At 40.3% G+C, this 13,018-nt stretch overlaps 1 protein-coding gene across 9 annotated transcripts in view; it reads right to left on the minus strand.

Moving 5' to 3' along the window:
- brca2 (BRCA2 DNA repair associated) overlaps nt 1-11,849 on the minus strand; it is a 34,398-nt gene extending 22,549 nt beyond the window's left edge. For 3 of the 9 annotated variants that reach the window (XM_071359352.1, XM_071359356.1, XM_071359349.1), the window contains exons 1-5: nt 10,064-10,301; nt 3,409-3,483; nt 3,035-3,283; nt 289-349; nt 70-119 (exon numbers count right to left, since the gene is read on the minus strand). In XM_071359352.1, coding sequence (XP_071215453.1) covers nt 70-119; nt 289-349; nt 3,035-3,283; nt 3,409-3,460 — 412 coding nt within the window. In that variant the 5' untranslated portion in view covers nt 3,461-3,483; nt 10,064-10,301. Of the gene's footprint in view, nt 1-69; nt 178-288; nt 350-3,034; nt 3,284-3,408; nt 3,484-10,063; nt 10,303-11,370; nt 11,668-11,731 lie in introns of those variants that run through there. The other 6 variants (XM_071359355.1, XM_071359354.1, XM_071359351.1 and 3 more) reach the window with 5 other exon arrangements.
- Nucleotides 11,850-13,018: the final 1,169 nt, after the last annotated feature.

The following is a 13,018-nucleotide window of genomic DNA, read 5'->3' on the forward strand; positions in this document are numbered from 1 at the left end:
CAAAACAATAAATACCAATATAATAAATATCAACATCGATCAACACTGAAAAGTCACCAGTCAGCTTACCAAAACTGTCTCCATGCAGCCTTGTTCTATAGGATTTACTGGGGGTCTCGCTGAAAATAGAACCACTGATGTCAACCATCACAAGAGCAGGTGTTCTGACATCACATTCTGAGCAGGTGGTCAGAATATCAGGATCCAGGCATTAGCAAAGCAATATATACTTTTAGATTAGCAAATTTGTGAAAAGCCAACGTATCAGCACAAAAAAGAGACACTCACCTGTCTATTGATTTTCCAAATAAACATGGGCTTGTGTCCATTTTTTCTGTTGCAGAGGTTCCTGAGCAGCAAAACGGAAAATATCAGTGCACACATTCCGCAGCCACGTAATCAGGGATAACATAGAAAAATCAGAAAAAGGAGATAGGCCAACTGGTTAGAGGTAGGTCTAGCACTCGTTCACCAAAAAAGGGTTCTCAGTTAAATAACTTATGACGGAGCAGGAATTTGTACAACTGTTCCGACGCTCTGTCCACACGTTAACAATCCTCACTAGCGATACGGTTTTGGAAACTTTTGGAATTTCACTTTCATTTATTTTCATGAAACAAAATGTAAAATTACTACACCTTTAACAAGATTCCCACAAAGGAATATTTCCATGTTAAAGCTTCACGGAAGAGAGGCGCCCATCAGTTCCAATTAGCTACAGTTGAAGTCGGAAGTTTACATACACTTAGGTTGGAGTCATTAAAACTCGTCTTCCAACCACTCCACAAATTTCTTGTTAACAAACTAGAGTTTTGGCAATTCGGATAGGACATCTACTTTGTGCATGACAAGTCATTTTTCCAACAATTGTTTACAGACAGATTATTTCACTGTATCACAATTCCAGTGGGTCAGAAGTTTACATACACTAAGTTGACTGTGCCTTTATAAACAGCTTGGAAAATTCCAGAAAATGATGTCATGGCATCATTTGAGTCAATTGGAGGTATACCTGCGGCTGTATTTCAAGGCCTACTTTCAAACTCAGTGCCTCTTTGCTTGACATCATGGAAAATTCTAAAAAGAAATCAGCCAAGACCTCAGGGAAAGAAAACAAATTGTAGACCTCCACAAATCTGGTTCATCCTTGGGAGCAATTTCCAAACGCCTGAAGGTACCACGTTCATCTGTACAAACAATAGTACGCAAGTATAAACACCATGGGACCACGCAGCCATCATACCGCTCAGGAAGGAGACTGTCTCCTAGAGATTAACGTACTTCAGTGCGAAAAGTGCAAATCAATCCCAGACAACAGCAAAGGACCTTGTGAAGATGCTGGAGGAAACAGGTACAAAAGTATCTATATCCACTGTAAAACGAGTCCTATAATCGACATAACCTGAAAGGCCGCTCAGCAAGGAAGAAGCTGCTGCTCCAAAACCGCCATAAAAAAGACAGACTACGGTTTGCAACTGCACATGGGGACAAAGATCGTACTTTTTGGAGAAATGTCCTCTGGTCTGATGAAACAAAAATAGAACTGTTTGGCCATAATTACCATTGTTATGTATGGAGGAAAAAGGGGGAGGCTTGCAAGCCGAAGAACACCATCCCAACCGTGAAGCATGGGGGTGGCAGCATCATGTTGTGTGGGTGCTTTGCTGCAGGAGGGACTGGTGCACTTCACAAAATAGATGGCTTCATGAGGAAGGGAAATCATGTGGATATATTGACGCAACATCTCAAGACATCAGTCAAGAAATGAAAGCTTGGTCGCAAATGGGTCTTCCAAATGGACAATGACCCCAAGCATACTTCCATAAGTTGTGGCATAATGGCTTAAGGACAACAAAGTCCAGGTATTGGAGTGGCCATCACAAAGCTCTGACCTCAATCCTATAGAAAATGTGTGGGCAGAACTGAAAAAGCGTGTGTGAGCAAGGAGGCCTGCAAACCTGAATCAGTTACACTAGCTCTCTCTGTCAGGAGGAATGGCCCAAAATTCACCCAACTTATTGTGGGAAGCTTGTGGAAGGCTACCCGAAACGTTTGACCCAAGTTAAACAATTTAAAGGCAATGCTACCAAATACAAATTGAGTGTATGTAAACTTTTGACCTACTGGGAATGTGATGAAAGAAATAAAAGCTGAACGAAATCACTCTATTATTCTGACATTTCACATTCTTAAAATAAAGTGGTGATCCTAACTGACCTAAGACAGGGAATTTTTACTAGGATTACATTTCATGAACTGTGAAAAACTGAATTTAAATGTGTTTGGCTAAGGTGTATGTAAACTTCTGACTTCAACTATATACACTGAGATCATGTGACACTTAAATAAAGTCCACCTGTGTGCAATCTAACTAATTGTGACTTCTGAAGGTAATTGGTTGCACCAGATCGTATTTAGGGGCTTCATAGCAAAGGAGTATATATGCACGCATCACTTTTCCGTTTATTATTTTTTAAATAAGTTATCTTAATTTCACTTCACCAATGTTTTCTGTGTGACCAACATCAAGATGTAAGTCTCATCTCAATAGTTTTATTGCGTTTCTAATCAGGAGAACAGTTTCCAGCTGTGCTAACATAATTGCAAAAGGGTTTCTAATGATCAACTAGCCTCTTAAAATTATCATCTTGGATTAGCTAACACAAGGTGCCATTGGAACACAGGAGTGATGGTTGCTGATAATGGGCCTCTGTACGCCTATTTAGATATTCTATAAAATTAAATTAAAAGCCGTTTCTAGCTACAATAGGCATTTACAACTTTAACAATGTCTACACTGTATTTATGATCAATATGTTATTTTAAAATGGACAAAATTGTTATGCTTTTCTTTCAAATTAAAAAAACAAGGACATTTCTAAGTGATCCAAAACTTTTAAACAGTAGCGTAGGTCCTTGGATGTGAAAGGAGTAGGCTTGCCAACAATCCTTAACAGTACATTTTGGGCTAGGGTAGGTGAATGAAACTTAGAATAGTTTGTTTTAACAGCGCAAACAGAATATTTCTCTCTACCTTGATCAGGGGAAAAAAGTGCATCTTCTGTCAATGTCTCAGGAGACTGTGGTCTTCTCTGCCTGAAAATCTTCGGGGTAGAGAACATATCACCATCAAGGGGACATTTCCCCAATGGTGTTTTGAAACTGCCATCTTGTCCACAAGATATTGCAGTGCTGGGATTCTCTTTCTCTGTATCACCCCGATCCCAACTGGAAGCTTCAGCAGTGAGTTCCTCAAACCAGTTTGGGTTCAGAGGTCCCAACTCTTCATTGAGAGGATATAAAATACAGAAGAGTCAGTATAAATGATGACAATATCATTGCTAGCAGGTACATCAATATGATTATAATGAGAAAAGGAGATGCAAAGTTAAAAACATGGCTAGCTACCTTCCCATATTTGATCCTTGAAAGCATCAAACATGTTTCTCCTTATGTCCATGTCTTAGGTCATCTGTGGTATGCCTGAAACGAGTCGATTATTAAAGTTTACTTAGCTAGATAAGCAAATAGATAGTCTATATGCAGCATTCACGACTGGCAAACCTACAGTGCAGTCGCAAACTATTCAGACCCTTTGACTTTCCACATTGTTATTTTACAGCCTATTCTAAACTTGAATAAATTCAAAATGTTTCGGCAATCTAAACACACTACCCCATAATGACAAAGCGAAAACAAGTTCAGACATTTTTGCACATTAATAAAAACAAAGACCTTATTTAAATACAGTACCAGTCAAAAGTTGACACCTACTCACTCAAGGTATTTTTTTATTTATTTTTACATTTTCCACTTTGTAGAAAATATTAACCAAAAAAAGTGTTAAACACATCCAAATATATTTTATATTTGAGATTCTTCAAAGTAGCCACCCTTTGCCTTGACAGATTTGCATTCTTGGCATTCTCTCAAACAGCTTCATGAGGTAGTCACCTGGAATGCATCTCAATTAACAGGTGTGCCTTGATAAAAGTACATTTGTGGAATTTGTTTCCTTCTTAATGCGTTTGAGCCAATCAGATGTGTTGTGACAAGGTAGAGGTGGAATACAGAAGATAGCCCTATTTGGTAAAAGACCAAGTCCATATTATGGCAAGAACAGCTCAAATAAGCAAAGAGAAACGACAGCATCATTACTTGAAGATATTAAGGTCAATCAAGGCAGAACATTTCAAGAACTTTTAAAGTTTCTTCAAGTGCAGTCGCAAAAACCATCAAGCGCTATGATCAAACTGGCTTTAATGAGGACCGCCACAGGACAGGAAGACCCAGAGTTAACTCTGCTATAGAGGATACGTTCAATAGTTACCAGCCTCAGAAATTGAAGCCCAAATAAATGCTTCAGAGTTCAAGTAACAGACACAGCATCAACTGTTCAGAGGAGACTGTGTGGAACAGGCCTTCCCAGTAAAATTGATTCAAAGAAACCACTACTAAAGGACAGCAATAAGAGACTTGCTTGGGTCAAGAAACAAGCAATTAACATTAGACCGGTGAAAATCTGTGCTTTGGTCTGTTGACTCCAAATTTGAGATTTTTGGTTCCAACCACCGTGCCTGTGACGCAGGGTAGGTGAATGGATAATCTCCACATGTGTGGTTCCCACCGTGAAGCATTGAGGTGGTGGTGCTTTGCTGGTGACATTGTCAGTGATTTATTTAGAATTCAAGGCACACTTAACCAGCATGGCTACCATAGCATTCTGCAGCAATAAGTAATCCCATCTGGTTTGCGGTTAGCGGGACTATCATTTGACTCCAGGCTGTGTAAGGGCTACTTGACCAAGAAGGAGAGTGATGGAGTGCTGCATCAGATGACCTGTTCGCCACAATCACCACACCTCAACCCAATTGAGATGGTTTGTGATTAGTTGGACCGCAGAGTTTAGGAAAAGCAGCCAACAAGTGCTCAGCATATGTGGGAACTCCTTCAAGACAGTTGGAAAAGCATTCTAGGTGAAGCTGGTTGAGAGAATGCCAAGAGTGTGCAAACTGTCATCAAGGCAAAGGGTGGCTACTTTCAAGAATCTCAAATATAAAATATATTTTGCTTTGTTTAACACTTTCTTGGTTATAACATGATTCCATATGTGATATTTCATAGTTTTGATGTCTTTACAATTATTCTACAATTTAGAAAATAGTAAAAAAACGTTTTTTTAAACTTGAATGAGTAGGTATTCAAACTTTTGATTGGTACTGTAAGTATTCAGACCCTTTGCTATGAGACTCAAAATTGACCTCAGTTGCATCTTGTTTCCATTGATCATCCTTGAGATGGTAAATTAAATTGATTGTACATGATTTGGAAAAGCATACACCTGTCTATTTAAGGGCCCACAGTTGACAGTATGTCAGAGCAAAAACCAAGCCATGAGGTCGAAGGAATTGTCTATAGAGTTCTGAGACAGGATTGTGTTGAGGCACAGATCTGGGGAAGGGTACCAAAAAATGTCTGCAGCATTGAAGGTCGCCAAGAACACATTGGCCTCCATCATTCTTTAAATGGAAGAAGTTTGGAACCACCAAGACTCTTCTTACAGCTGGCCGCCCGGCCAAACTGAGCAATCGGGGGAGAAGGGCCTTGGTCAGAGAGGTGACCAAGAACCCGGTGGAACTGAGTGACCAGAGTTCCTCTGTGGAGATGGGAGAACCTTCCAGAAAGTCAACCATCTCCGCAGCACCCCACCAATCAGGCCTTTATGGTAGAGTGGCCAGACGGAAACCATTTGTCAGTAAAAGGCACATGACAGCCTGCTTGGAGTTTGCGAAAAAGGCACCTAAAGGACCCTCAGACCAAGAAAAAAATTATTCTCTGGTCTGATGAAACCAAGGTTGAGCTCTTTGGCCTGAATGCCAAGCGTCACTTCGAAGAAACCTGGCACCATTCCTATGGTGAAGCATGGTGGTGGCAGCATCATGCTGTGGGGATATTTTTCTGCTGCATGGATTAGGAGACTAGTCAGGATCAAGGCAAAGATGAACACAGCAAAGTACAGAGGTCCTTAATGAAAACCTGCTCAGGACCTCAGACTGGGGCAAAGGTTCATCTTCCAACAGGACAACGACCCTAAGCACACAGCCAAGAAATGCAGAAGTGGCTTCAGGACAAGTCTCAATGTCCTTGGGTGGCCCAGCCAGAGCACAGACTTGAACCCGTTCTAACATCTCTGGAGAGACCTGAAAATAGCTGAGCAGCAACACTCCCCATCCAACCTGACAAGAGGATCTGAGAATCTGCAGAGAAGAATGGTAGAAATTCCCAAAATTCAGGTGTGCCAAGGTTGTAGTGTCATACCCAAGAAGGCTCAAGGCTGTAATCACTGCCAGAAGGTGCTTCAACAAAGTACTGAGTAAAGGGTCTGAATACTTGTGTAAATGTGATCGGGGGGGGGCGACAACTATTTAATCCATTTTAGAATAAGGCTGTAACATTAAATGTGGAATAAGTCAAGGGGTCTCACTACTTTCTGAATACACTCTGTGGCAAGCCAGCTGTTTGCTCAGCCTGGTCTTATAGACGAGACGTAACATAGTAAATGTAAATCCGGGACACTCAAATTAGTTTGATATGTAACCATACCAAATGTAACAAGACAAATGGTTACTGGGTGGTTGGTCGAGGTGGGTAGGTGGGCATATAACGGTAACGTCTTGCAAGTTAGAATCTCATCACAGACAACTTTAGCATTTTATTAGCAACTTTTTAGATACTTTGCAACTACTTAGCATGTTAGCTAGCCCTTATCTCTAGCTAACATCAGCTAACCTTAGCCACCTAGCTAGAATTTGTAACATGTGTTTTGCAAATGTACATATTGTACATTTTTCAAATTTGGAACATAATACGAATTGTGATAAACATTCACAAAATAATACATACCATATGAAATGTAACAGTTCATTTAGTGTGATGTCCCGGATTTACGTACAGAATCATATGAAATGCTGAGACCAGGTTGGTTTGCTAGCTACCTCGCTGCATGATGTTTACAAGGCAAGCACTCAGGTAGTTAGCTTGCTAACATTAGCTAACTGATAGATACTTTGAGAAACGCTAATATTACAACGTTCGGGTCTTTGCGTGTCAAAAAAAACATTAAATAACACTATTTGACTCGTCATATAAGCTTGTTGACTAATCAGGACCTGAATATTTTTATTTATTTTTATTTTATTTTATTTCACCAGGTAGGCAAGTTGAGAACAAGTTCTCATTTACAATTGCGACCTGGCCAAGATAAAGCAAAGCAATTCGACACATACAACAACACAGAGTAAAACAAACATAGTCAATAATACAGTGAAAAATAAGTCTATATACAATGTGAGCAAGTGAGGTGAGATAAGGGAGGTGAAGGCAAACAAAATATATATATAAATAAATAAAAATATAAAAAAGGCCATGGTGGCGAAGTAAATACAATATAGCAAGTAAAACACTGGAATGGTAGCTTTGCACTGGAAGAATGTGCAAGGTAGAGATAGAAATAATGGGGTGCAAAGGAGCGAAATAAATAAATACAGTAGGGAAAGAGGTAGTTGTTTGGGCTAAATTATAGATGGGCTATGTACAGGTGCAGTAATCTGTGAGCTGCTCTGACAGCTGGTGCCTAAAGCTAGTGAGGGAGATAAGTGTTTCCAGCTTCAGAGATTTTTGTAGTTCGTTCCAGTCATTGGCAGCAGAGAACTGGAAGGAGAGGCGGCCAAATGAAGAATTGGTTTTGGGGGTGACCAGAGAGATATACCTGCTGGAGCGTGTGCTACAGGTGGGTGCTGCTATGGTCACCAGCGAGCTGAGATAAGGGGGGACTTTACCTAGCAGGGTCTTGTAGATGACCTGGAGCCAGTGGGTTTGGCGACGAGTATGAAGCGAGGGTCAGCCAACGAGAGCGTACAGGTCGCAGTGGTGGGTAGTATATGGGGCTTTGGTGACAAAACGGATGGCACTGTGATAGACTGCATCCAATTTATTGAGTGGGGTATTGGAGGCTATTTTGTAAATGACATTGCCGAAGTCGAAGATCGGTAGGATGGTCAGTTTTACGAGGGTATGTTTGGCAGCATGAGTGAAGGATGCTTTGTTGCGAAATAGGAAGCCAATTCTAGATTTAACTTTGGATTGGAGATGTTTGATGTGAGTCTGGAAGGAGAGTTTACAGTCTAACCAGACACCTAGGTATTTGTAGTTGTCCACATATTCTAAGTCAGAACCGTCCAGAGTAGTGATGCTGGACAGGCGGGTAGGTGCAGGCAGCGATCGGTTGAAGAGCATGCATTTAGTTTTACTTGTATTTAAGAGCAAATGGAGGCCACGGAAGGAGAGTTGTATGGCATTGAAGCTCGCCTGGAGGGTTGTTAACACAGTGTCCAAAGAAGGGCCAGAAGTATACAGAATGGTGTCGTCTGCGTAGAGGTGGAACAGAGACTCACCAGCAGCAAGAACGACATCATTGATGTATACAGAGAAGAGAGTCGGTCCAAGAATTGAACCCTGTGGCACCCCCATAGAGACTGCCAGAGGCCCGGACAACAGACCCTCCGATTTGACACACTGAACTCTATCAGAGAAGTAGTTGGTGAACCAGGCAAGGCAATCATTTGAGAAACCAAGGCTGTCGAGTCTGCCGATGAGGATGTGGTGATTGACTGCACGTCACATAATTTAACACATTCATAAATGTTTTACGCAGTTGTTATACATTCATTACACCATCACTAGTATTTCAATTGTCACAACGATTCACGATACGAATGCTATGATGCTGGTAAAGTTGTCTCTTGCACCTGCCGCAAGAATGCAGACACTTCCCAAACTCTGGACAGTGCTGGTCATAAAAAAAGCTAGCTAGCTGATGGATGCAAACATTGTTCTTCCCCAAAAACATAGCAAAACCACAATCTGTTTCAGTAGCTATAGTTAGCCAACTATCTAGCTGGGTGTCATCTAAAATACCCCTAATTTATAAAGACAGTTCTTATTTGATTAATGGTGGTCCGACCCACCTATGTGAAGCACGCCACAATAGTGGAATTTGCAGTTCGCTTAAAAATAAGTCTCATTAAAAGTGATACAAATTAATAGTGGTATCATGCCATAATGGAAAAGGACGAGGTTGGAATGTTATATAAATTAAACAAGACAATTTGTTAATTTGACAATCTGTTGAAATCACAATGGATGTATTAAACTTTCAAGTTCCATTGGGGGCATACTTATTTCACTGTACAGCCTTACCTATGGATTGTGGATCAATGACATGGGTTATCAGTCTATTCAGTGTCAACCAGAGAACATTAACGCTGTAGTTATTATTGCGGGACTCTGAAACCACTGAATTGAGCCACATTTATTGTACCAGTCAACCTACTATGTGTATTGAACACTATTCCAGAGGAAAAAACAATACAATGTGGATGTCAATAAGCTGACTGGGGAGGTAATTTCACACAGTCAAAATCCTGCATTTTTTGTTGTTGTATGTTTTACTTATATTTTATTTAACCTTTAATTTAATAAGAGCTATGATGCTAATATTTGCGTCAACTCTTCAGTTGTGTTCTGTGGGTGTCACCGAAGACTGATACCCCATTTCATTGCTCCACATTCCAACCTTGTTTAACATTGTTTTGTCTAAATATGGCATGATTCCACCAATTGTAACCTTCTGCGTCACTTTCAAAAAGGGACTTATTTTAAAGGCGAAAAGCAAATTCCACTTGTGGCTAACTTCACAACACAAGCCTCACTAGCCAAATTCAGCTAGCTGGCTGTTTATAACGTTAGCTTTGGGCAACAGGGTTAAGTAGCTGGCTAGCTAGTTATTTTCATGAACTGAAGTTCGATTTCAATAGAACAACAAGTGGCTACCTAGCTAACACTTACTCACATCGATTCCCAAATCATTGCTAAGAAAATGTATAATGACTGCAGTTTCTACTGGTCATTGTTTTCAAGCTGGTTGCATTGGTGCAAGCTAGGTACCAAGCTAAAGCTAGCTACCCCAGAAGTTGCTAATAACATCCTTATCAAATATACTTACAAACATCGATCATGTTCGTTTGATCCTGATCTTATTTAAAATGCTCACACAGACGTTATTCCATTCGGTCGAACAAATAATTACTTATTACCAACGCGGTATGGTAAACACATCGTTCGTGGATGGTGTACTTGTTTGCAGACTTCTTTTTTGTACAGCTTTGACAGTACTACTGATCGTAGTGGTGGCGCTTGGCTTGCACGAGCAAATTCAGTACACACATTCTATAATAGAATTGTGTTATTTGACGTGTCAAATTAAATGCCTATTTGACGAGTCAAATAGTGTTTTGACGTGTATATTGTAATATTCATATGTGTAAACATACTGAATTATAATTGGATGCATTTTACCGCCATATCATACTGTGATATGATTGGTTAAGACCACCCAAATGGTTAGGTCAGATTGATCCTGGTTGGCGATACGTGAACATGACAGTTATAGCTAGCTAATAAAGAGCTACGTTAAGAAATATCCTGTAGTACTTCATTTTATTATTTTGTACAAAGTGTGCAAAACAAGACATATATATTTCTTGACGTCTATATTGTTTGACACGCAAATACCCAAACGGCGTTCCATAGCCGGAAGTTAAATAAAATGTAATTTCAACTTACTCTGCCGATTGTCCGTAAGGTTAGTCCTTATGATGGGGGGAAATTGAGAAAAAGCATATAATAGAACATGAATTAAACTTTCCAAACATGGGTCAGTTGTAGACCCACTTCCTCTCCGCTTACCTCATGTCAATAACAGTCCTGCAAGTGCTCCATAACTGCACAAAAAAAGCAAGAAATTGTGGGGGACTTTGACTTGAGGTAAGCAGTTAGGAACTGACCTCCCTGAGGAACTGCAAGACCCACGGTATATGTTCCATATTCTCAAATTCCCCCTACATAATGATCAACTATATACACAATCCACATAGTAAATTGAAATTGAATTGTATTTTACTTCTGGCAGACTTTTCCGGGGGGGGGGGTTTGCAAGCAAATTCCCAACAACTCTAGTTTGTAAGTTAAATACTAGCGTTGCTAAACGCACCTAGCTTAGTAGCTAACTGATAAACCTGATACAGTCACAAGGAGTTGTTACTACTAACTGTTAGTCCATATTTAGCTAGATAGCTAACGTTAGTAAGCTGAAAAGTTAACGATATGAAGATTTAACTAGCTTGGTAACGTTACATAAAGACATCTAACGTTAACTAGCTAGATAACTAACAACAAACCAACACTGATAAAACGTGATGGACAGCTAGCAAGCTACGCTAGGTGCAAGAGATAGAAAAACATTAACGTTACATAACAAATGTGTCTTGTTCTTCTCACAGCAGGGGTCAACAGGAGTGTGCACTGTAGCTAGCAGTCCTTACACAGAAAACAGACCGATAGCTATGACTTCCTTTGACTGCTTAATAAGGTAACGTAACATGTTTGTCAGACCGTATCAGTCAGAACCTTATTTTTCTATGGTGCAATGGCGGTCCGCAAACATACGTTTAAGGTGCATGCCGACAACCTACTGTGCTGGAGTGTGTGGGTCAATTACGATTTACAACATTAGCGCCACATTTCAAAATCCTCCTACCTAACTCAGTACTTCTGAAAAAATAAAAAAGAGCCCTACTCTTCAAATAGTCCCATCCCCAAAATCCCGTCCTACCTCAGTGATCCTACACTTCAATCTTTCATTCTCATAAAAATACTCACAACAATATAACGACACATTAACAAATATGTTTTATAACTAAACCAAGATTGACCACAGCCTGTCGTTTCCAATGGGAATAAATGAGTTCTCGTGGGCAGAACAATCAAGGAGGTGGGCAAAGGCAAGCACGCACGGGCCAATAAGATCTCGCTAGTTAGTGCTTGTATTTTATTGGCCCGTTCTAGCAGATATCTGCATACTTCTGTTAGGGAACACCTAGTCTGTGAAATGCGCGTGTTCAATAATTCAATTCGCCTTTGCACTCCTAAATAACGCAATTTGTAAAAACTTTGGCAACAGCTAAAGTCTACAAAACGTAGTCAACTCTGTTCATAACATATTCTAGTTTTGTGAACAGAAAACTATTGATATCAAATGTTTCATCTATGACATTTGCAGAATGTAGGCCAAAATCCATCTTCTCCCACTGCTGGCCGCTGGGCCTCCTTTCACTACTATATTTGGTGGAAACGTATTTATACATCCAGTGAAATATCTGTCTCGTTGTTCTATCTGTGCCATTCACATGCTTGCCAACCAGAACTAATGATGAGCTAATTGTACAATGTCCTAGGCGCAATCTTGCAAATGCCACCTCTTCCTTCCTAATCTGATCTTTGAATTTTGGTCCACCGACCTTCCTTGGAGGGCATATAAATGCCGGCCCTTGGGCTCAGAGACCTATCTCTCCTGCCACACGTCTATCAAAAAGGCTCTGATCTTACATTTGGCCTCACCTCTGTCAGGTTTTGGCCAAGACTGTTCGGGTTTTGGTCACTAGATGTCCCCATTGCACCTTTTTTGTACCTTTTGTTTTTTCTTGCTCTAATTATTGTTTGCACCTGTGGGTCGTTCCCTTGTTAGTATTTAAACCCTGTGTGTTCCTCAGTTCCTTGCTCAGTGTTTGTAAGTTAGCACCCAGCCCCAGCCCAAGCCTTGTTTTATACAGATATTTCTCTTGTTGGATTTTCCAGAGGTTCTCTGGTTTAGTTCTTGTGTATTATTTGAGTAGTCTTTTGAGGTTTGTTTTTCCCTGCTGTTTTTTACCACTTTGTGGAGTTTCTTTTGTATTTTGGAGGATTTCCATTTTGTGCCTCTTGGCTTTATTTTTGGACATTGTGGATTTAGTTTCTTTGCCTGAAGATTTTGTTCTTTAATTAAACCACCATCTCTAGTACTGCTGTGTCTGCCTCATCTTCTGGGTTCTGACGATTATTAGTGACTGTTTCTCGCACCGGG

This window comes from Salvelinus alpinus, chromosome 22 (assembly GCF_045679555.1).
Source record: "Salvelinus alpinus chromosome 22, SLU_Salpinus.1, whole genome shotgun sequence".
Taxonomy (NCBI): Eukaryota; Metazoa; Chordata; class Actinopteri; order Salmoniformes; family Salmonidae; genus Salvelinus; species Salvelinus alpinus.